The 20,086-nt window shown below is 64.0% G+C and overlaps 10 protein-coding genes across 10 annotated transcripts; 2 read left to right on the forward strand and 8 right to left on the reverse strand.

Annotated features, from left to right (window-relative positions):
* Positions 1-254: 254 nt before the first annotated feature.
* On the reverse strand, positions 255-1,955 carry Q8F55_006150 (uncharacterized protein; the record flags this gene model as incomplete). Its single annotated transcript, XM_069354619.1, has 3 exons — positions 255-1,417; positions 1,511-1,649; positions 1,782-1,955. 3 exons carry the CDS (start codon positions 1,953-1,955, stop codon positions 255-257), a joined length of 1,476 nt encoding a protein of 491 aa, XP_069206690.1.
* A 2,689-nt stretch (positions 1,956-4,644) lies between these two features.
* Q8F55_006151 (uncharacterized protein) lies at positions 4,645-6,070 on the reverse strand (the record flags this gene model as incomplete). Its single annotated transcript, XM_069354620.1, has 3 exons — positions 4,645-5,175; positions 5,208-5,413; positions 5,686-6,070. The coding sequence occupies 3 exons, from the start codon at positions 6,068-6,070 to the stop codon at positions 4,645-4,647; spliced, it is 1,122 nt and encodes a 373-aa protein (XP_069206691.1).
* A 630-nt stretch (positions 6,071-6,700) lies between these two features.
* Q8F55_006152 (uncharacterized protein) lies at positions 6,701-10,377 on the reverse strand (the record flags this gene model as incomplete). Its single annotated transcript, XM_069354621.1, has 6 exons — positions 6,701-8,055; positions 8,094-9,041; positions 9,094-9,316; positions 9,368-9,576; positions 9,827-9,896; positions 10,189-10,377. 6 exons carry the CDS (start codon positions 10,375-10,377, stop codon positions 6,701-6,703), a joined length of 2,994 nt encoding a protein of 997 aa, XP_069206692.1.
* Positions 10,378-11,689: 1,312 nt separating this feature from the next.
* On the forward strand, positions 11,690-12,877 carry Q8F55_006153 (uncharacterized protein; the record flags this gene model as incomplete). Its single annotated transcript, XM_069354622.1, has 5 exons — positions 11,690-11,839; positions 11,978-12,179; positions 12,389-12,478; positions 12,517-12,746; positions 12,785-12,877. The coding sequence occupies 5 exons, from the start codon at positions 11,690-11,692 to the stop codon at positions 12,875-12,877; spliced, it is 765 nt and encodes a 254-aa protein (XP_069206693.1).
* Positions 12,878-13,133: 256 nt separating this feature from the next.
* Q8F55_006154 (uncharacterized protein) lies at positions 13,134-14,832 on the reverse strand (the record flags this gene model as incomplete). Its single annotated transcript, XM_069354623.1, has 2 exons — positions 13,134-14,552; positions 14,659-14,832. 2 exons carry the CDS (start codon positions 14,830-14,832, stop codon positions 13,134-13,136), a joined length of 1,593 nt encoding a protein of 530 aa, XP_069206694.1.
* A 279-nt stretch (positions 14,833-15,111) lies between these two features.
* Q8F55_006155 (uncharacterized protein) lies at positions 15,112-15,712 on the reverse strand (the record flags this gene model as incomplete). The annotated part of the gene is made up of 2 exons (XM_069354624.1): positions 15,112-15,456; positions 15,566-15,712. 2 exons carry the CDS (start codon positions 15,710-15,712, stop codon positions 15,112-15,114), a joined length of 492 nt encoding a protein of 163 aa, XP_069206695.1.
* A 230-nt stretch (positions 15,713-15,942) lies between these two features.
* Q8F55_006156 (uncharacterized protein) lies at positions 15,943-16,516 on the reverse strand (the record flags this gene model as incomplete). The annotated part of the gene is made up of 2 exons (XM_069354625.1): positions 15,943-16,254; positions 16,349-16,516. 2 exons carry the CDS (start codon positions 16,514-16,516, stop codon positions 15,943-15,945), a joined length of 480 nt encoding a protein of 159 aa, XP_069206696.1.
* A 227-nt stretch (positions 16,517-16,743) lies between these two features.
* Q8F55_006157 (uncharacterized protein) lies at positions 16,744-17,683 on the reverse strand (the record flags this gene model as incomplete). Its single annotated transcript, XM_069354626.1, has 2 exons — positions 16,744-17,598; positions 17,678-17,683. The coding sequence occupies 2 exons, from the start codon at positions 17,681-17,683 to the stop codon at positions 16,744-16,746; spliced, it is 861 nt and encodes a 286-aa protein (XP_069206697.1).
* Positions 17,684-18,081: 398 nt separating this feature from the next.
* Positions 18,082-18,868, reverse strand: Q8F55_006158 (uncharacterized protein; the record flags this gene model as incomplete). The annotated part of the gene is made up of 3 exons (XM_069354627.1): positions 18,082-18,303; positions 18,358-18,510; positions 18,779-18,868. The coding sequence occupies 3 exons, from the start codon at positions 18,866-18,868 to the stop codon at positions 18,082-18,084; spliced, it is 465 nt and encodes a 154-aa protein (XP_069206698.1).
* Positions 18,869-19,002: 134 nt separating this feature from the next.
* Positions 19,003-20,055, forward strand: Q8F55_006159 (uncharacterized protein; the record flags this gene model as incomplete). The annotated part of the gene is made up of 1 exon (XM_069354628.1): positions 19,003-20,055. One exon carries the CDS (start codon positions 19,003-19,005, stop codon positions 20,053-20,055), a length of 1,053 nt encoding a protein of 350 aa, XP_069206699.1.
* Between the last annotated feature and the right edge of the window lie 31 nt (positions 20,056-20,086).

Below are 20,086 nucleotides of genomic sequence, written 5' to 3' on the forward strand. Positions count from 1 at the left end.
GGAGGGTGCGTAACCCCACCGGATACCTGTTGCCGCGGTTTGGAATGCCCGCCGCTTGGCACGTCCCGAGCCCCCTCCCGCCGCCAGATGCGTCCCCACCAGGCAGTCAGTCGGCTGGTGGTCACCTCGCTGCTCGCTGCGCTCGCAGTCAGTAGCCGCCTCGCCGCTCGCTGCGCTCGCTGCTGGCCGCATTTACAAGTGATTTGCATCCCATACTGCTAGATTATTAACAACATCTGATGATGAATGATGACTTAGTCGGCCTTGACGGGGACCGAGTGCGAGTTGTCGGCACACGACCAGGGCTTGCCGCGCGTCTTGTCGTCGACAATCGTCTTGATCGCACCGTACGTGCCGGCGACGGTCAGGAAGCCACCGATGACGGCGAGGAGGAAGTTGAAGCAGAGCATGATCCTGGAGCGCAGGGTGCGCTCGCTAGGAGCGACAAGCTTCCAGTTGTCGTGGTACCACATGATGGTGTAGGGGATGATACAGACCGAGGGGCCGATGAGGGCACCGACGAGCGAGATGAGGTTGGAGAAGATGGGGATGGCCGAGGCAATGATGTACGAGATGCCGATCGAGCCAAACACGCAGGCGATCCAGGTGCCCCAGTGGACAGCCGAGGGCTTGCTAAGGTGGACCGAGCCGGCGAGGATGCGCACGAAGAAGTACTTGGCGGCAAGGTGCGAGTAGATGCAGAGCGTGACGAGCAGAGCAGGGATGGCAATGCCGTACGAGACCTTCTTGAGGAGGGGACCGGCCGAGCCAAGAGCGGGCGAGGACACGAACTGGCCGCAGAAGTAGTAGACGACGGCACCGAGGACGGCGTAGAGGACAAAGACGAACGACATCGAGGCGATCATAGAGCGCTTGAACAGGCGGGGGTCGCGCATCTCAGAGATGATGCCAAAGTAGGTAGGCGTGGCGGCGAACGCGAACAGGATGTTGTTGAGGGCCGACATGGCGTCAGCCATGGGCGCGGCGTACGTGATGCGGAGGTCCTTGGGCCACGGTCCAGTGGGGTACTTGAGCGAGGCGTCGTAGGGGCGGTCCTGGACACCGACGGCGATGGTGAGGACCATGATGGCGGCGATGATGGAAATCAGGCCGACCCATCCGAGCCAGGCAATCTTGCCGAGGGTACGGATCGAGGCCATGAGGAAACCAATGACGGCGGCGATGGCGACCCACATGGCCGTGCAGTACGTCTTGGGGGGGTCGCCGTGGACCGAGACGGCGTTGAGAGCAGTCGAAGTGCCGAGCATGGCCGAGGCAGCGACGAAGATCATGAACAGGACAAAGGCGAGGCCGAAGTACTCGCGACCGACGACACCGCCGACAATGTAACCGGCGTCGGCAATGGCGTAGACCTCTGGGTGGTTCATCTTGAAGTCACCGATAATGCAGGCACAGTCTTGGCGAGCGTCAGCTTGGAATCCTTGCCGGTGGTCATCTGACCACTACGTCGGTGGCACATTTCGGCCAGCCACCGACTGGGGGCACTCACAGACGACAATGCAGGCCAGAACGAAAAGGAGGATGATACCCGGGGCCATGCCGACCAGCATGAACGTGAACGGGATCGAGAGCACACCAAGACCGACGTTGGCCTTGGTCATGAGGACGAACGAGCCGACGGGTCCGACCTGGGCCGTGTCAGCGGAATGTTTGTGGTGGGCAGGGGGTAGAGTGGGGCGGGGGGCGCGACCTGGTCAGGCGACCGCGACCGTCGGCCGTCGCTCCATCGCCGCCATGCAGCTCCCCGAGGTGGTACTCACGGCACGGTAGTTGGGACCATCCTCGCTCATGTCACCGAACACGGCGTCCTGGACAAGACGCTCGTTGCCGGCGGGGGCAATCTCAACGGCGTAGTCGCCATTCTTGCCGGCGTTGTGGTTGACGACGTGACCGTTGTAGTCAACGTCTTGGGCCTTCTCTGGGTCGTAGGACATGATGCTGGGGGGTGCTCCGGGGCGGGGCTTGACTGGTGGGGCAACTGGCTGGGTTGACAACAAACAAGAAGGGGTAGGCTTCGCGCCTGCTTAAGTACTGAAACCCGGGACGAGTCCTGCCCCGCAACGCGCGGGCAAATGTCCAATCCTACGGCCCTTGAGAGGCCACCCACGCAAGTGGGACGGCGTCAGCCAGTCAAGATGCAGTCCTCTGTCTGTTGCCCTGTCTACGACTGGCATGCATCCCCCCCCACGCCCCCCCGCTCCGCCCCGCGCGAGGAGCTCCTGACACGACGTATGACGACGGAAGGTGGACGAGCCAAGGTAAGTACCCGATCCGGTGGTTGGAGTAGGCGACGGGCCAGCGGAAAACCTGTTGGACCCACCCACTCTTGCGGTCAGTTGGGCTTACCTGGCGTTTACCCCACAATCCCAGCTGCTCAGCTGCAGGCCCTAGATAGTAGGCACCTGCACGCCTACGCCGATCGCTTAGCTGATGCTTGAATCCGAGGGGGACGGTGGCAGGGTAGGGTAATGGTATCAGCCGGAACGGGCTGCGCAAGCAGAGCACGAGGCAGGTCCGAGGCAGGTGGACAGAGGCAGGGACAAGACAAGAAAAAAACCGCAGTGTGAAAATAAGGGCTTGGCATCCATGGAGCCTGGGCATCTAGGCGCCAGCGAGCAAATGGGGTGGCTTGAGTGGGTGGGGCGGCTTTGGTGGACGTAGGCCCGGTGGATTGTGACCCGGGTAGGGTGTGCAGGTAGCGCGCGCGGCGCGCAGCGAGACGGAGTGCGAGCGCGAGCGCGAGCAGAGGGAGCGAGCAAGAGAGCGAGCAAGCATGCGGCGAGCGCCATCAACGGCAGCAAGACAATAACGAGACGAGAGCCTGGCCCGCCGCCGCTCCAAGAGTATGCACCACCAATAGGCGCCCATTACCGATGTCAGGCGACCTCGCACAAAGCAACTGCCCATCTTGTGCACGGCGGCGGTAATTGCCTACGTTCCGTGCGTTGCGGCAAGCGGGCACGCTGCCGGCGGAGAGAGCCCCCTGCCACCAGTGCAGTTACGGCATCTGGCCTCGGTCTGTCGTTCCCTGCCCCAGCACCTCGCTTACGACCCGTCCCACTCTGCACCCCACTCCTGGCCCTGAGAGTTGTCGTCTGCGGTGCGCAGAGTACGATCCATCCTCCTGTGGTTTCGGATCAGCCAACAAGATCCGAGCGACTGCTGCCGGCCGGTGCACGGCCAATCATGCCCACCAGCACGCGGCAAAGCTCGGCATTGGCTCGTTGCCTGTCAACCCGCATCACGTGAAACTCACCCCCGCATCACAGTTTGCCCCTCGCTTGCGGATTTTTGCGATGGTTGGCGAGGTTGCGCGAGCCCCGACCGGCCGATGCGTGCCTACGGCGTTGATCCAGTGAGCTCCGTGGAGACCAGGCAGCACGGAGCTCGGGTATCATCGCATGCATCCGTGCCCCGCCAGCCAACGCCGTTCATCTCCGGTATCGGTATCGCGCCGCGCTAGATATGGAATGGGGCCCGCGCACGCGCAGCGCACGTACGTGGCAGGTTGATGGGCGTGCGTGTGTCGTCTTGCGCGTGTGGCGTGGCGGCGTGCACGCGTCTAACACGGGTTTCGGCCCACACGGCCCACAGTTTTTCTCCTTCGGTGCTCCCGAGCCGTCTCCGCGACCAGTCAGTTCGCAGAAGGCAAGGCCGTGCAGGACATTTGCCGTTGCCCCAGGTCATGGCGACATACTGTTCGTGGAGCGCCGAAGAGTCCCGTCTTGGCTTATCGAATCCTGCGTGGTATCAGGAGCAGCGGCGTCCCCGGGCATCAGGAGCTACGGCGTCCCCAGGTATCAATCAGGAGCGACAGCGTGCCCAGGTAACAGGAGCAACATCATCCCCAGATCCGACTGATAGCGTTGAAAGGCTAGCCGACGGCTACAAGGTAGGTCGGACGGCGGTGGTGAGCCGTGGGGTAGGCTGGGACCCCGCGGACGTGCCGACCGGGCGTGGAAACGAGCTGAGGTGCTGACGTGCTGCTGATTGCTATTGGTTTGCTGCTGACGGTAATGCTGCCGCTTCTGATGGGCGTGAGGTTAGCTGGCCACCGGTGACATGGGGGAGGTTCAACGACGCCCGGGGGGCGGGGCGGAGATGTGACCAGTGCCAGTTGACGTCTGGAGTGTGTTCCGTTCCACACGATGGGCGGGCACCTCGCACGCCCGCCCGCCGGGCGAAGCAGCGAGCTCGTCGTGGCCCTCGCGCCTAACGCGAGGGCCAGCTCTCGAACATAACTGGTGAGGCTTGAGGGGCAGGAGTATCTCCGTCACGTTCCACCTCGCCTCCCATCCCCAGCAACCATGCCCCGCTTCTCGCCGATCCCGACCCGCTGGACACGTCTCCGTGACTGGCTCCTCACCTCGCGCCGCGTGCGCATCGTCGCGGGCGGAGTTGCCGCCGGAAGCGTTGCGTACGAGCTCGTGAGGTTGCGTGCTGCGCGGGGCCGGCTCACACCAGACGCGCGAGCGCAAGTCCGCGGCGGAGTGTCCGCTCGTTTCTACTCCGCGCGCGGCGTTGAAGTTGCCTGCCGTGCTGTCGGTCGTATCCCGCCCCATGCAATCCGCGCTGCGCTGTCCATATCCCAGGCTCATGCAACTGTCCGTGATGTACAACTGATTATACTGATACAATGGCCGACGCGGGTGGTCGTGGCGGACTGTCGACGTCCGTCTCGTCAGGCGTGCGGGGAGGCATGGGATCTGGACTGCTTCGGCGCGCCTCGTGCCCGCCGTCGTCGGCATGAGCCTTGCAATCCCGAGGATTGCTGGCCGCATTGCTGCCGACAGCCTTGCCCCCCGCCCCGATGGCACACCCCAACGGGGCACCGCCACCCTCGTCCTCCTCCTCGCCCTCGGCATCCTCCTCGCCCCCCGAAACCGGCACGAGTCCCAGCCCGCGCCACGCACTCCCCTCGAGCCCGACCACCCCCGCGCCCATCCAAGCGCAGCACACGACGTCGTCGTCTGGGCCCGCGACCGCGCCCGCGTCGCCCGGCACGCTCGCGAGCGGGACGAAGCCGAGCCGCCTGTGGATCCTCGCGACCGCGCCTCCCCGCATCGCGGCGGCGGGCGCCGTCGCGCCCAGCTGGCCGGGGTAGGGATTGACGACGGGGACGAACCACGCGGAAAGGACGAAGCGGAGCGCCGCCTGCCGTCAGCCTCGAAGTAGGCTTCACTCACCCCCATCACGCCGCCGCCGTGCAGCGCGGGGTCGAGGCAGAACTGGAGGGCCCAGTGCGCGTCCTGGTCTGCCAGCTGCCTCTCGGACGCTCGCAGGCGCTCGCCCAGCGCGTGCGGGAGGGCGGCGAACGTGTCGCGCGCGAGCGTGATGCACCCCAGCAGCGGGGGAAAGTGGTCGGTCGTGAGGGATGCCGTGCGGCGCAGTGCTGGCGGTCAGCCTTGTACCGGAAAGAGCCGCCGCCGCTCTGGGCTCCGGATCCTGCGGACTGACGCGGGTAGGACGATTGGAAACGTATCACGTTTCCAACGCCCGTTTCCAACTGGTGATCTCGGCCGGCACGACCCACTGCGGCGTTGGAACGCCACAGCGCCACGGACCCACTGCACCCACTCGGCGCCGGGGCGCAGTGCCGGGGCCGGCCGCGGCGATATCTCGCGCGTCCACCTCGGCCAGTGCAGCTCTCGACAGCCGACTCACCGTTCAGCGGCCACCCGGCGCGCGCGCTGGCGCGGCGCACGACGCGCGCCGCGTCGGCCCGGGAAAACGGCGCGCTGGGCCGCACGCCGAGCCCGCGCGCCACGCGCGGGTGGTTGACGAGCTCGTACATGTCGTCTGCGTCCGAGGCGAGGTAGGGCGTGAGGCAGAAGTGCGCGTATGGCGCTGGGAGGAGGGCGTGCGGGATCGGGCGGGGGCGGATGGCGAGGGTGGGCGGGAGGGTGGTCAGCTTTAGCGGGCTGGGCGGGGGGGCGTTGCGCGGCGCGGTGGTGGGCGAGGAGGGGGACGACGTCGGGGTCACGGGGCTCGGCGTGCGCGGCGACGAGGACGGCGCCGCGATCACGCACAGTTGCGCGCCGGTCGACATTGTGAGAGGGGCGGGGGGCTGCCATCGCCTACGATGCATCCCACCAATGTATGCTGCGAAGCCTTGCATATTCTCATCCACCCGCTGCGATGTCGGTAGCGACGAATGCACACCCGTCGCTCAACGCAGCCGATGCATGCTGCTCGCGACGCGGTGTCGGGAGCGAGTGGCACCGATGCCTGCGCTGGGCGTTATCGGTGACTGGCCGGAACCGAGGCCCGAACCGAGGGTACGCGGTGGACAGGGCTGGCTCGGACGGACGGCTCCACCGCCGGACCCTCCGACGACGACGCATTCCCAGCTCTGCGCTCCACATACCTCCTCGCGCTCCACTGTGCATGTGATTGCCCGCCTGGTGTATTCATTCCAGCCGCATTCGAATGACGCGGGCGGCAGAAATCCGAAAGATGGTGCGTTCGGGTCAAACCTAACCGGACCCACACCCACCCCACCCCGCAGTTCAAGTCATCATGCATCTTGTACAACAACCCAGGGAAGGGGTCAAGAGTATGGAGAGTATGGAGAGTATGGTTGGGTATGGGGGTATGGTTATGGTTGTGTGGGCGGCGGTCCTGCTGCCGAATCTCCAATGCACGCCTCGTAATCTACACGCCTCGGCTCCTGGCCAGCTCAATCGATAACAGCCAGCTCCGTCTTGCACAGCGCCGGCTGCTTGCCATAGTCGGGCTCAAGCTGCTCCGGGTGCTCAAACGTGCCAAACGTCAACTCGCTCGGGCCGTGCGCCGCCGGCCGCGACCAGAACGGGTCGACCCAGCGTCTCAGCTTGACATTGGCCGTCAACGTTAAGCTGTAGAACGCCTGGAGGCCAAACAGAATCGGCACGACCACAATCGCCTTGTGGATGTCCTTGTTCTGCGCACGCCACGCCCCATACGTGACGCTCTCCCAGACGCACGCGCCGACGCCGATGGCGACCGTCAGGGCAATGCTCGCTGGCTTGGTGTGGCGGCCGGCACCACGGAGGGCTGTCGCAAAGACGGTCGGGAACACGGGCGCCTCGAGGAACATGTTGAGCAGGAGGCAGACGTAGGCACCGGTGCCCTGCGATGAAGGCAGTACCACGACCAGTAATGTCGTGATGAACGAGCCGATGAGGCAAATGTTCAGAATCAGCCTCGGTGTGAAGCCAATAAACATGGCGCCGGAAGCCAGGAAGCGAGCAAACGCGAAGACCGAGTGCCCAATGGTCAGGTCCCAGAACTCGTCATCCCGAGGTCTGAATCGCGCCAGCAGCGGTTCCCAGAAATACGAGACCGATTCCTGCGCGCCGAGGTACGACGACATGCAGAAGACGCCAAAGACGATGATGAACCACTTTGCCGACATGCCATAGGCCTTGCCGCGGGGGTCGAGGCCGGCGTTGGCCAATCGCAGCTGCGCTTCCCGCTCCATGTCGTCTTCGGTCGCTTCCGACAACGGCACGTAGAAGAAGACGAGGGCAAGGGCGAGGACGAATAGCGCCACTGCAAGGTAGCACCATTGGACGTCGAACAGCGATGCACGGCCTTCGACGTTGCGGAACAGGGCCTTGCGAGCGAGGATGGGCGAGAGCACGCCGCCGATACCCTGGATGCCTTGCGAGAAGTTGAGCCGCGACTCGGAGTACTCGCCCGGGCCGGCGAGGGCGATGAACGGGTTGGCAGCGACCTCGAGGATGGACAAGCCGCAGGCGATGATGAAGTTGGAGATGAAGAACCCGGGGTACGAGGCCAACACCGATGACGGCCAGAAACACATGGTCCCGCAAGCATATACCGCAAGGCCGGTGATGAAAGTCGCCTTGAACCCATGGCGTATGAGGACGTAGCCGCCGAGCGTCGACGGGCCGATGGCGTAGCCGATCCAGTACGAGCTTTGCAACGCGATCGCCTTGGACGGTGACGATCCGATCACATCGAGGATCCTGCTGTTGAGCGTGCCGAGTAATCCGTATGCGAATCCCCAGAGGAAGAAGAGGATCGACACTGATCGTTAGCAGGTGGTCCGATGGCGTAGCACTCACCAAAGAGAACTGGCCACCAGGCCTCTTTTGCCGATAACTCGGTCAGAGGCTTTCGGCCGCCCATCTGGACAAAGTCGAAGAACTTGCCGGTGGGCTGTTGGACCTGCTCCATCGGCGTGTCGTCCCGCGAGAGCCATTTCAATGGGTGAAGGATGGTGCGGTCGCTCAGCTTTGTTCTCTGCGGGGCGAGCGGCAGGCCGATAGTCTCGCTCGAGTGCGGGCTGCCGTTGGTGGGGTTTGGGCTCGGTCCTGGCTGCGGGCCGAAGCTGTCCCGACGACCGCCACTGGGTATCCTTCCCAGTGGAGCGACGATACCGCCGCGGCTGGGCATGCGCGCGAGCGGAGCCACCATGGCCCCGCCACTGAGCCGCCTGCTGGGTATTCTCGCAATATTGCCACCGAATCCCGTTCCGAAGATTGCAGTGCCTCCCGACTGGGCGATCGCCGCGGCGATGGCCGAGTTCCCGGTCGAGGCTTGAGCCGGTGGGCCAGAGCGGAAGAGGTCAAAGATGTCCATCGTGTCCTCGTCTGCCACGTCTGGGTCTGTTTCCAGGATCGCCTGGAGGGGCATCTGGTCGATCTTGGGCGACTTGGGTGTAAACTGGAGTGACGACTTGATGCTATCCCTGTCCTTGTCGTTGCCATTACCCATGCCATTGTTGGAGTCGAGCGGGTTGCCGTTGCTATTGTGCCCTGACCCAGCATGACCGTTCGAGTTGGACTTGGTTTTAGAGGATCGCGACAGGATTGTCGGTTTCAGCTTCTGCATGAGCGGCTTGAGGACGAGCGCAGATGCGCATGACACGCGGACCGAGCACTCGATTGCAGACCACAGCGTGCCGTACGCAACGTCGTAGTAGTAGTTTGGTGGCCGCGAGTTTGCCGAGACGTGGCTCATGCCGATAGAAATCTGTTGTCTTAACGCTGTCTGGAGGAACGAGATTCTGACTGTGCAGGGGTTAGTTGCGCGTTGTGTGTGCCAAGCAGCGCCCGCACTCACCGACATCGACAATGGCGACAAAGATGAGACAGATGAAAGTCAACACAAGGCCAATCTTCTGGTGGATCTCCATGCGGAGGCTGGTGATGATCGGCAGGGGGAGGATGAGGATTGCCACGTCGGAGAGGATGTTGACGGGCGATGACGCGAGGAACAGAGTGACCGTGTCCATGCAGGTGCCTTCGACGTTCATGTTCCAAGCAGCATTGATCGGTCGGCATTGCTGCGGGCGGTGTCAGTGGCCAAGTGGCCGTGCACCCGGCAATCTACCCACAAATATGTTGAGAAACACTAGGATCAGGCCCGTGACGTTGACAATGGCAAGCACGGCATACGACGCATTACGCAGGAACGGGTGTGCGCTCGCCATGCGGACGTAGAGGAGGAGGACGGCCGTCTTGGCCGTCATGGACGAGAGGTTGTAGAACATTGGGAAGGCGTAGGTCGCCGTCTTGAGCGGCCGGATCCATTCTGGCTTGATCACTGGGTGCGCGTTAGCGGCCGGCGGGGGGCGGTGCGACCGAGACGGCGGAGACGGCGCCAGTGGCGAACGTCGCGGAGATGAGGACAGAGGCAGGGCAGCAGTACGCGACCTGCCGGGGGACGACGCGCCGCATACTGACATGACATGGAGCATGATGCAAGCAGGACGCTCTGCATCGGCGTCGACGCAGATCCCTCGGCATGATTACACTGCGGCCCCACCTTGCGCCCGCCCCACAAAAGCACTCACAGTAATCAGCTTTTCCCATGCCAACGGTGGCCGCAAAGATGATGCATGTTGAGAGGGCGACGGTGAAGAGCTGGTGGTGTCAGTTTGCTCAGTGGATGGGGTGGGGAGCGGTTCCCGGCGGCGGCGATACCAAAGTGTTCCGTTATCTGGTGGGCTTGTGCGCGCCAGTGGCATTGGCAAGGACACCGAGGACGCCGACGAGGTCGATATGCTCGTCGGCGACGGCGCAGGCGATGCCCACGACGGCCAAGGTCATGGGGGTGCAGCCCGTTCCCACACACTTGCCCTTCTCCAACACACGCTCGCCGTCGGCCTCGTGTCCGCCCCAACGCAAAAAAGCCTCAGCCGCGACCTCCACTCACCCAAGCCAGAAGCGTCACCCAGTCGTCCCAGTCTGCTCTTTTGCGAATGTAAAACTTGGACACGCATCGGAGGGAGACAAAGATGGTAGCAATGGCAAGAAAGACGGAGGTGACGATGAGGACGGCCGGTGAGCGGTTGTCCAGTCGCGGGTTGCCCGTGACCACCGCTCTCTCGATAACGGACGCCATTCCGCCGAGGGATGTTTGGTCGTGGTCGTCTTCGGGCGGGCTGGCGGGCGTGTCGCCCTGCTTAGGCCATTGTGGCTAGGGCTGAGTGTGCAGTGTTGAGTGTACTGGAGATGTGTGGGTTTAGACAAGGTGGATGAGGTGTGTCGGTGTAGACGAGGGAGGTGTGGGTGTGGGTGTGGGTGGGTGCGATCGGTCGTCGTCGGCAAGGACGACCAATGCAAGCAAGGTTTGACGACGGCTTGGCCTGGCTCTGTATGCCGTGTGGGGTTGAGACACAGGGAGTGGGGTGAGGAGGATCTGCAGAGGCGGGGGAGGGAGGAGGGAGGGAGGTGGGGAGAGAGGGGAGGGGGGAGGGGGAGGGCGGGCCGAGGCCGGAGGTCGAGAGCGAGGGGTGGGTGTAAGAGGGGCAAGCGGACAGAGGGATGCATAGGCAGGTGTTGCAGGGTCTCCCACCCACCTGCTGTTGGCCGTTGCCGGCTGGCCGCCCCGCCGTCATTGGGTTTTCTGGGCTCGATTCGATCAGGTCAGGTGGTCAGGAGTCAGCGGGCGGGCGGACTCCAGGACGGCGGCGGCCACTCGCTTGGCTGGGTCGGTGGGTGGGCTCTGCTCCGACAAGTCGGTGGTGCGCCATGCACAAACAAGTAGTGTCTTGGAATCGAATCAAATCAGAGCCAGTTCAATCAAAATGCCATGCAAGTTGAGCTGGAGCAGTCAGAGCAGTCAGCCAGCAGCCAGCAGCAAGCAGCACAGCAGCGGTCAGCCACAGCCGACAGCCGCGAACCCGCCGTGGACGGTCAAGAGGTCGCTTAGGTCTTGTACCTCTTGATCCCCCCGACCTCTAGGCACGAAATTGACCAGTCTTCTGACAGCAGTGAGCTGAGAGGGGAGGGAGAGGGGGCTTGCAATGCTGCTAGAGCACCGTCCAAGCTGACACGGTGCAGCACGACTCCGTTGGTTGGCCGCGATTCCGAGCTTGTGGTGCACGCGCTTCGAGTCGGTGCGGTCCTGGTCGCGGCGTGGCCGTCGTCGTGTCTGGAACGCGTCGAGTACGTCGAGTGCAGTGCATGTGGGAGTGGAGCAGACTGACTGACTGCATCGTCGTTGTTGTCGTCTTGCGTGCATGTAAACGATGCGACAGTGCATGTGTTGCCTGGTGCACGGTTGACAGTGTCCCGGCCCGCCCGACCGCTCTCCGGCGAGTCGCGCCGCGCCGCGCCGCGCGTCGCCACCCTGCGTCACTGTTGATGTAACTGGTGCGTACCACCTCCCACTCCACCAACAACCACCACAACCACCACCACCACCACCCACGATGCATAGCACGCAGCCCACACCACAACATGCTCCACAAGACCGAGACGCGACCGACCCCCCCGACGCCCAGTCCAGCACCCAGCAGCAGCCCATCCAAGACTGGTACCCGCTCGAGTCGAGCCCAGAGGTCTTGACCCAACTCGCCAGGGTGCGTCCCCTTCCCTTGCCTTCCCGCCGTCAATCTAATCCGCAATCCAAATCCCCCTCCCCTGCCCTTCTAATCTCATCCGCGTCCTCTTGGCGCGCCCCAACAAACCTAGCCAGCCCTAGCTAACCGATCGCGTAGCACTGGGGCCTGCCAGACTCGTACGCGTTCACAGACGTGTTCGGCCTCGACGACGACACGCTCGCGCTCACCCCGAGGCCAGTGCACGCCGTCGTGTTCCTGTTCCCCGACACCGAGGACATCGTGGCCTGGCGCGGGCGCGACTCGTACCTGCCCTCAGGCCCAGGCGACGAGCCGCTCTGGATCCCGCAACGCGGCGTCGGTGAGTCGACTCGCACCGAGAATCCCGGTGCCCGCGCGACGCCTGGCTCGCGCGACACGTCGGCAGCGGCCACCCCAGAGCCGCCTCGGAGCGCAGCGAGCGGCGCCGCCGCGGGGCCGTGAGCAGCGCCCGGCCGGCGAAACTCACGGCGGCAAGGCCCGCCGACTGGCCCGGGCTCGTGCCTGGCTCGCTGTAACTCACACACCCAGGCCACAGCTGTGGCACTTTTGCCGTGCTGCACGCTCTCGCCGAGACGCGCCTCGCGCCCGGCCTGGACGCCTTTTTCGCCGAGTGCCGCTGTGAGTCGGTCGCCGTGTCGCGTGCCCGCTGACGCCAGCACTGCCGCCCGAGGGCCGGACCGCGCTCCTAGCCACATCGCCCCTCATCAAGCCGGTGCACAACTCGCTCGTCACCGCCGGCCAGACCGTCCTCCGCGCGTCTGACTGGGACGACGCAGACCACTTCATCTCCTTCATCCGCCACGACGGCCGCGTCGTCGAGATGGACGGCGCGAGGCCGCGCACTGGCGGCGTGGACCGCGGCGCGGCCACCGACGACCTGCTCAAGGTGAGTAAGTGGCACAGGCTGCCATGACTTACGCCCAGGACGTGGCAAAGATTGTCAGGGAGCAATACGTTCCGCTTGCCGGCAACAGTGTCCACCACTTCTCGCTCATCGCTCTGGTTAGCCAGTCATAGTCCAACAAGCTGCACCCAAGACGTTGCACAATCCCATATGCATCAGCGGTGCACATATATATTATATCTACGAGATCAAAGGTTCAAGGCCGCCGTGGGTCACGGGGAAGCGAAGCGAGTGTGTGTGTGTGTCAAAATGTTCGGAGAGGGTGCAATGTTCAGAGAGGTCGAGTGTCCTTTTGTTGCGAGCAGTCTAGAGAGAGAAACCAAGAGTCTAGGAGAAGCAGCGGGCGCGACACATCACTAGAGTGACGTTTTATGCGCGCTCCTTGAGCCACTGGGACATTCTTGAGCGACGCGAGTCGCTCAAGATACGGCGCTTCCCGTGAGAGGAGCCACCGTTGCCGCCCTTGCCGCCCTTGCCTCCCTTGCCGCCCTTGCCTCCTCCGTCACCGCCGCCACCTCCCTGCCCTCCGTTGCCTCCGTTGCCGGCTCCCTCGCCAGTGCCAGCGGCACCGCCGTCTCCACCAGCACCTCCCTCACCACCGTCCTGGCCACCCTTGGCGTGGCCACCGTCACCTCCGCCGCCACCGTTACCGCCCTGAGCAGTGTCGCTGCCGGCGCCGCCATGGCCGCCGTCGCCACCGTCACCGCCGTTGGCGCCACACTCCTCTCCGTTACCACCGCTGCCGCCGCCACCGCCGTCGCCGCCGTTCGGGCCGCTACCGCCGTTGCCGCCATTGCCACCGTCGCCTCCGCGACCACCCGTGCACGAGGGCTTGGGTGGGGGCGAAGCCGTGGTGGTGGTGGTCACCGGGGGCGTAGTGGTCGTGGTGGTTGAGGTCTCGGTAGTGATTACGGGCTCGGACGTCGTCTGGGTGAACGTCTTGGAGGTCTCGGTAGTGATTACGGGCTCGGACGTCGTCGTCGTCGTCGTCGTCGTCGTCGTCGTCGTGACAGGCTTGGACGTCGTCGTCTCTGTGAACGTCTTGGAGGTCACGGGCTCGGACGTCGTCGTGACGGGCTTGGACGTCGTCGTCTCTGTGAACGTCTTGGAGGTCACGGGCTCGGACGTCGTCATGATGGGCTTGGACGTCGTCGTCTCGGTGAACGTCTTGGAGGTCACGGGCTCGGACGTCGTCGTAGGGTCACACGACGTCGTGGTGGTAGTGCCAGTAGTCTTGGTAGTACGCGACCTCGTCTTGGTAGTCCAAGTCTTGATCGATGTAGTACCGGGCTCAGACGTCGTCTCGGTGTACGTCTTGGAGGTCGTGGTAGTAGTCACGGGCTTCGACGTAGTCGTGGTTGTGGTGTCACACGACGTCGTGGTGGTCGTCCCGGTGGTCTTGGTAGTACGCGACCTCGTCTTGGTAGTCCAAGTCTTGGACGACGTAGTACCGGGGTCAGACGTTGTCGTCGTGGTCGTCGTGGTGGTTACCGGGTTGGACGTAGTGGTAATGGTGGAAGATGTGGACGTCGACGGGGGAGGCACAGTGTAGCAGCACATCTCGACGCCGCCGTTACCACCGTCACCACCCTTGCCGCCCTTACCACCCTTACCTCCCTTACCGCCGCCGGGTCCAGAGCCGCCAGCGCCGCCGTTACCGCCGTCGCCGCCATCTCCACCTCCGGGGCCGGAGCCGCCAGCACCACCCTCGCCTCCATCTCCACCGTCACCACCACCGGGGCCAGAGCCGCCGGCACCGCCGTCACCACCGTTGCCACCGTTGCCGCCCTTGCCACCGTGGCCTGGTGGGCATGGGATGCAGGTAGTGGTTACGGTATGAGAGCTGGTAGTCGTGGAGCTCGTGGTGGGTGGCGTAGTAGGGGACGACGTTAACGACGTCGTTGTTGTTGTAGTGGAGCTGGAGGTCGTGGTTGTAGTCGAGCTCGTGGTCGTGGTTGTAGTCGAGCTCGAGGTCGTGGTCGGAGGGGTTGTAGTCGGCGAGGTGGTAGGGCTTGACGTGATCGAAGTAGTGGTAGTCGTTGTCGAGGACGTCGAGGTGGATGTGCATGGCACTTCACGGCAGCACATGCCACCACCTCCGCCGTTGCCACCGGCACCACCGGCACCACCGTTGCCGCCCTTGCCACCATTGCCACCACCAGGTCCGGCGCCGCCTGAACCGCCAGCGCCACCGTCACCTCCGTCTCCACCGCCAGGGCCAGATCCACCGGCACCACCCTCACCGCCATCTCCACCGTCGCCGCCGCCGGGGCCAGCACCGCCAGCGCCGCCGGGGCCACCATCTCCACCGTTTCCACCGTTGCCGCCGCTGCCAGTGGGGCAAGGCTCACAGATTGTGGTTACGCAGGGTGTGGTGGTCGTTGATGTAGTGGTGGTGGTAGACTGAGACGACGATGTGGTGGTCGTTGTGGTCGTGCTCGACGTGGTAGTCGTCGTGGTAGACGGGGTAGTGGTCGTCTCGCTCGACGTGGTCGTCGTAGTGGTAGACGGGGTGGTGGTCGTCTCGCTCGACGTGGTAGTCGTCGTGCTCGACGTCGTAGTCGTCGTAGTGGTAGACGGGGTAGTCGTCGTCTCGCTCGACGTGGTCGTGGTAGTGGTAGACGGGGTAGTGGTTGTCTCGCTCGACGTGGTAGTCGTCGTGCTCGACGTGGTAGTCGTTGTGGACGAAGAGCTTGTCGAGGTGGACGTGCAGGGGACCTCGTAGCAGCAGATGTCTCCACCACCACCGTTACCACCCGCGCCGCCGTTACCACCCGCACCGCCGTTTCCGCCGTTACCACCACCTGGGCCAGCGCCGCCAGCTCCACCGGCACCACCGTCGCCACCGTCACCGCCACCGGGTCCAGCACCGCCAGAACCGCCAGCGCCACCATCTCCACCATCGCCACCGCCGGGGCCAGCACCGCCAGCACCGCCGGGGCCTCCATTACCGCCGTTACCACCGTTGCCACCCGCACCAGTCGGGCACGGGACGCAAGTCCTGGTTACACAAGGCGTTGTAGTCGTCGAAGTAGAGGACGTCGTCGTTGTGCTAGACGAGGTTGTCGGTATGGACGTCGTCGACGAGGTAGAGGTCGAGGTCGTCGTAGTCGTCGTGCTCGACGTGGTCGTGGTAGTGCTCGACGACGATGTCGTCGTGGTGGTAGTCGAAGTGCTACTAGACGAGGTTGACGGCGTAGTCGTCGTCTCGCTCGACGTGGTAGTTGTCGTGCTCGACGTCGTAGTCGTCGTAGTGGTAGACGGGGTAGTGGTCGTCTCGCTCGACGTGGTCGTCGTAGTGGTAGACGGGGTGGTGGTCGTCTCGCTCGACGTGGTAGTCGTCGTGCTCGACGTCGTAGTCGTCGTAGTGGTAGACGGGGTAGTCGTCGTCTCGCTCGACGTGGTCGTCGTAGTGGTAGACGGGGTGGTGGTCGTCTCGCTCGATGTGGTAGTCGTCGTGGTCGACGTGGAAGACGTAGTGGTGGTCGTGCTCGAGGTCGAGGACGTAGATGGAGACGTACACGGCACTTCGTAGCAGCACAAGCCACCGCCGCCACCTCCGGCACCGCCATCACCACCCTTACCGCCCTTGCCACCTGCGCCACCACCAGGGCCGGCACCGCCAGCTCCACCATCGCCGCCATCGCCACCATCACCACCGCCGGGACCGGCGCCACCGGCACCGCCGTCACCAGCGTCACCGCCAGGGCCACCTCCTGGGCCGCTGCCGCCAGGGCCGCCGTTACCTCCATTGCCACCGTTGCCACCGCTGCCGCCGGTGGGGCACGGGATGCAAGTTGTGGTGATGCATTCCGTGGTGGAGGTTGTCGTTGTGGACGTGGACGAGGAGGATGTGCTCGGCGGAGTTGTAGGGGACGAGGTCGTCGAGGTGGTAGATGTCGAGGATGTGGTGGTCGTCGTGGTCGACGTAGACGACGTTGACGAAGACGAGGTTGACGGCGTGGAGGTCGTCAACGAGCTAGAAGTCGAGGATGTCGAGGACGAGGATGTCGAGGGCGTCGAAGTCGTCGACGAGGTCGAAGTCGAGCTGGTAGACGTCGAGGACGTGGTGGTCGTCGAGGTCGACGTAGACGACGTCGACGAAGACGAGGTTGACGGCGTGGAGGTCGTCAACGACGTAGAAGTCGAGGATGTCGAGGACGAGGATGTCGAGGGCGTCGAAGTCGTCGACGAGGTCGAAGTCGAGCTGGTAGACGTCGAGGACGTGGTGGTCGTCGAGGTCGACGTAGACGACGTCGACGAAGACGAGGTTGACGGCGTGGAGGTCGTCAACGACGTAGAAGTCGAGGACGTCGAGGACGAGGATGTCGAGGGCGTCGAAGTCGTCGACGAGGTCGAAGTCGAGCTGGTAGACGTCGAGGACGTGGTTGTCGTCGAGGTCGACGTAGACGACGTCGACGAAGACGAGGTTGACGGCGTGGAGGTCGTCAACGACGTAGAAGTCGAGGATGTCGAGGACGAGGATGTCGAGGGCGTCGAAGTCGTCGACGAGGTCGAAGTCGAGCTGGTAGACGTCGAGGACGTGGTTGTCGTCGAGGTCGACGTAGACGACGTCGACGAAGACGAGGTTGACGGCGTGGAGGTCGTCAACGACGTAGAAGTCGAGGATGTCGAGGACGAGGATGTCGAGGGCGTCGAGGTCGTCGACGAGGTCGAAGTCGAGCTGGTAGACGTCGAGCTGGTAGACGTCGAGGACGTTGTGGTCGTCGATGTCGACGTAGATGACGTCGAGCTCGTAGACGAGGAGGACGTTGTGGTCGTTGTGCTCGACGTAGACGACGAGGAGGACGGGATCGACGTCGTGGAGCTGGAGCTAGTGGAGGTAGACGTGCAAGGCACCTCGTAGCAGCACAGGCCGCCACCGCCACCGGCACCACCATCACCGCCGTTACCACCATTGCCTCCAGCGCCGCCACCTGGGCCATCACCACCCGCACCACCATCACCGCCACCACCACCATCACCGCCACCAGGGCCGTCGCCGCCGGCACCACCGTCTCCAGCGTCTCCACCAGCACCACCGCCGGGGCCGTTGCCACCAGATCCGCCGTTACCACCAGGGCCTCCGTTACCGCCACTGCCGCCAGTGGGGCACGGGACGCATGTGGTGGTAACGCATTCTGTGGAGGTCGTCGTGGTCGTCGTGGAGGACGTGGACGACGAGGTGGTGGGAGTCGAAGACGTAGTAGATGTCGAGGACGTCGAGCTGGTCGACGTCGAGGACGTGGTGGTCGTCGAGGTCGATGTAGATGAGGTCGACGAAGACGAGGTCGATGGCGTCGAGGTTGTTAACGAGCTAGAAGTCGAGGACGTCGAAGACGAGGATGTCGAGGGCGTCGAGGTCGTCGACGAGGTAGAGGACGTTGAGCTGGTAGACGTCGAGCTGGTAGACGTCGAGCTGGTGGACGTCGAGCTCGTAGACGTCGAGCTCGTAGACGTCGAGGACGTGGTGGTCGTCGAGGTCGATGTAGATGAGGTCGACGAAGACGAGGTCGATGGCGTCGAGGTCGTCAACGAGCTAGAAGTCGAGGATGTCGAAGACGAGGATGTCGAGGGCGTCGAGGTCGTCGACGAGGTAGAGGACGTTGAGCTGGTAGACGTCGAGCTGGTAGACGTCGAGCTGGTGGACGTCGAGCTCGTAGACGTCGAGGACGTGGTGGTCGTCGAGGTCGATGTAGATGAGGTCGACGAAGACGAGGTCGATGGCGTAGAAGTCGTCAACGAGCTAGAAGTCGAGGATGTCGAAGACGAGGAGGTCGAGGGCGTCGAGGTCGTCAACGAGCTAGAAGTCGAGGATGTCGAAGACGAGGATGTCGAGGGCGTCGAGGTCGTCGAGCTGGTTGAGGTCGACGTGCAAGGCACCTCGTAGCAGCAAAGGCCTCCGTTACCACCGGCGCCTCCATCACCTCCGTTACCACCGTTGCCTCCAGCGCCGCCACCAGGGCCAGCACCGCCGGCTCCACCATCACCGCCGTCGCCACCATCACCGCCACCAGGGCCGTCACCGCCGGCGCCGCCGTCTCCAGCGTCTCCGCCAGCTCCGCCTCCTGGGCCGCTGCCGCCAGCGCCACCGTTACCTCCATTACCACCGTTGCCACCGCTGCCACCAGTCGGGCAAGGTACGCAAGTAGTGGTGATGCATTCCGTGGTGGAGGTTGTCGTGGTCGTCGTGGAGGACGTGGACGACGAGGTGGTGGGGGTCGAGCTCGTGGTCGAGATGGAGCTTGACGTCGAGGAGGTCGACGACGGGATCGAGCTTGTCGTCGAGATGGAGCTCGAGGAGGTGGAGATGGAGCTCGTCGTCGAGATCGAGCTCGACGACGAAGACGAGATCGAGCTCGTGGTAGAGATCGAGCTAGACGAGGAAGATGACGGGGTCGAGCTAGTGGTCGAGATCGAGCTGGACGACGAAGACGACGGGGTCGAGCTAGTAGTCGAGATCGAGCTGGACGACGTGGAGATGGAGCTCGTCGTCGAGATCGAGCTAGACGACGAAGACGAGATGGAGCTCGTCGTCGAGATCGAGCTAGACGACGAAGACGAGATGGAGCTCGTCGTCGAGATCGAGCTGGACGACGAAGACGACGGGGTCGAGCTAGTGGTCGAGATCGAGCTAGACGACGTGGAGATGGAGCTCGTAGTCGAGATCGAGCTAGACGACGTGGAGATGGAGCTCGTAGTCGAGATCGAGCTAGACGACGTGGAGATGGAGCTCGTAGTCGAGATCGAGCTAGATGACGAAGACGACGACGACGGGGGCGGGCTAGTCGTGGAGATCGAGCTGGACGACGAAGACGACGACGACGGGGGCGGGCTGGTCGTGGAGATCGAGCTCGACGACGAAGACGACGACGACGGGGGCGGGCTGGTCGTGGAGATCGAGCTCGACGACGAAGACGACGACGACGGCGGCGGGCTAGTCGTGGAGATCGAGCTGGACGACGAAGACGACGACGACGGCGGCGGGCTGGTCGTGGAGATCGAGCTCGACGACGAAGACGACGACGACGGGGGCGGGCTAGTCGTGGAGATCGAGCTCGACGACGAAGACGAAGACGACGGCGGCGGGCTGGTCGTGGAGATCGAGCTCGATGACGAAGACGACGACGACGGGGGCGGGCTGGTCGTGGAGATCGAGCTCGTGGTCGAGATGGAGCTGGTCGACGAGATCGAGCTAGACGAGGACCGCGACGACGAGGACCGCGAGGTCGATGGCGTGCACGTCTTGCAGGGTGGTGGGATGCACCAGTCCTCTCCCGGCTTGATGTAGCAACCACCAGCCTGAGCCCAGGCACCACGGC

The sequence above is a fragment of the Vanrija albida genome (genome assembly GCF_041260175.1).
Source record: "Vanrija albida strain AlHP1 chromosome Unknown contig_5, whole genome shotgun sequence".
Classification (NCBI taxonomy): domain Eukaryota; kingdom Fungi; phylum Basidiomycota; class Tremellomycetes; order Trichosporonales; family Trichosporonaceae; genus Vanrija; species Vanrija albida.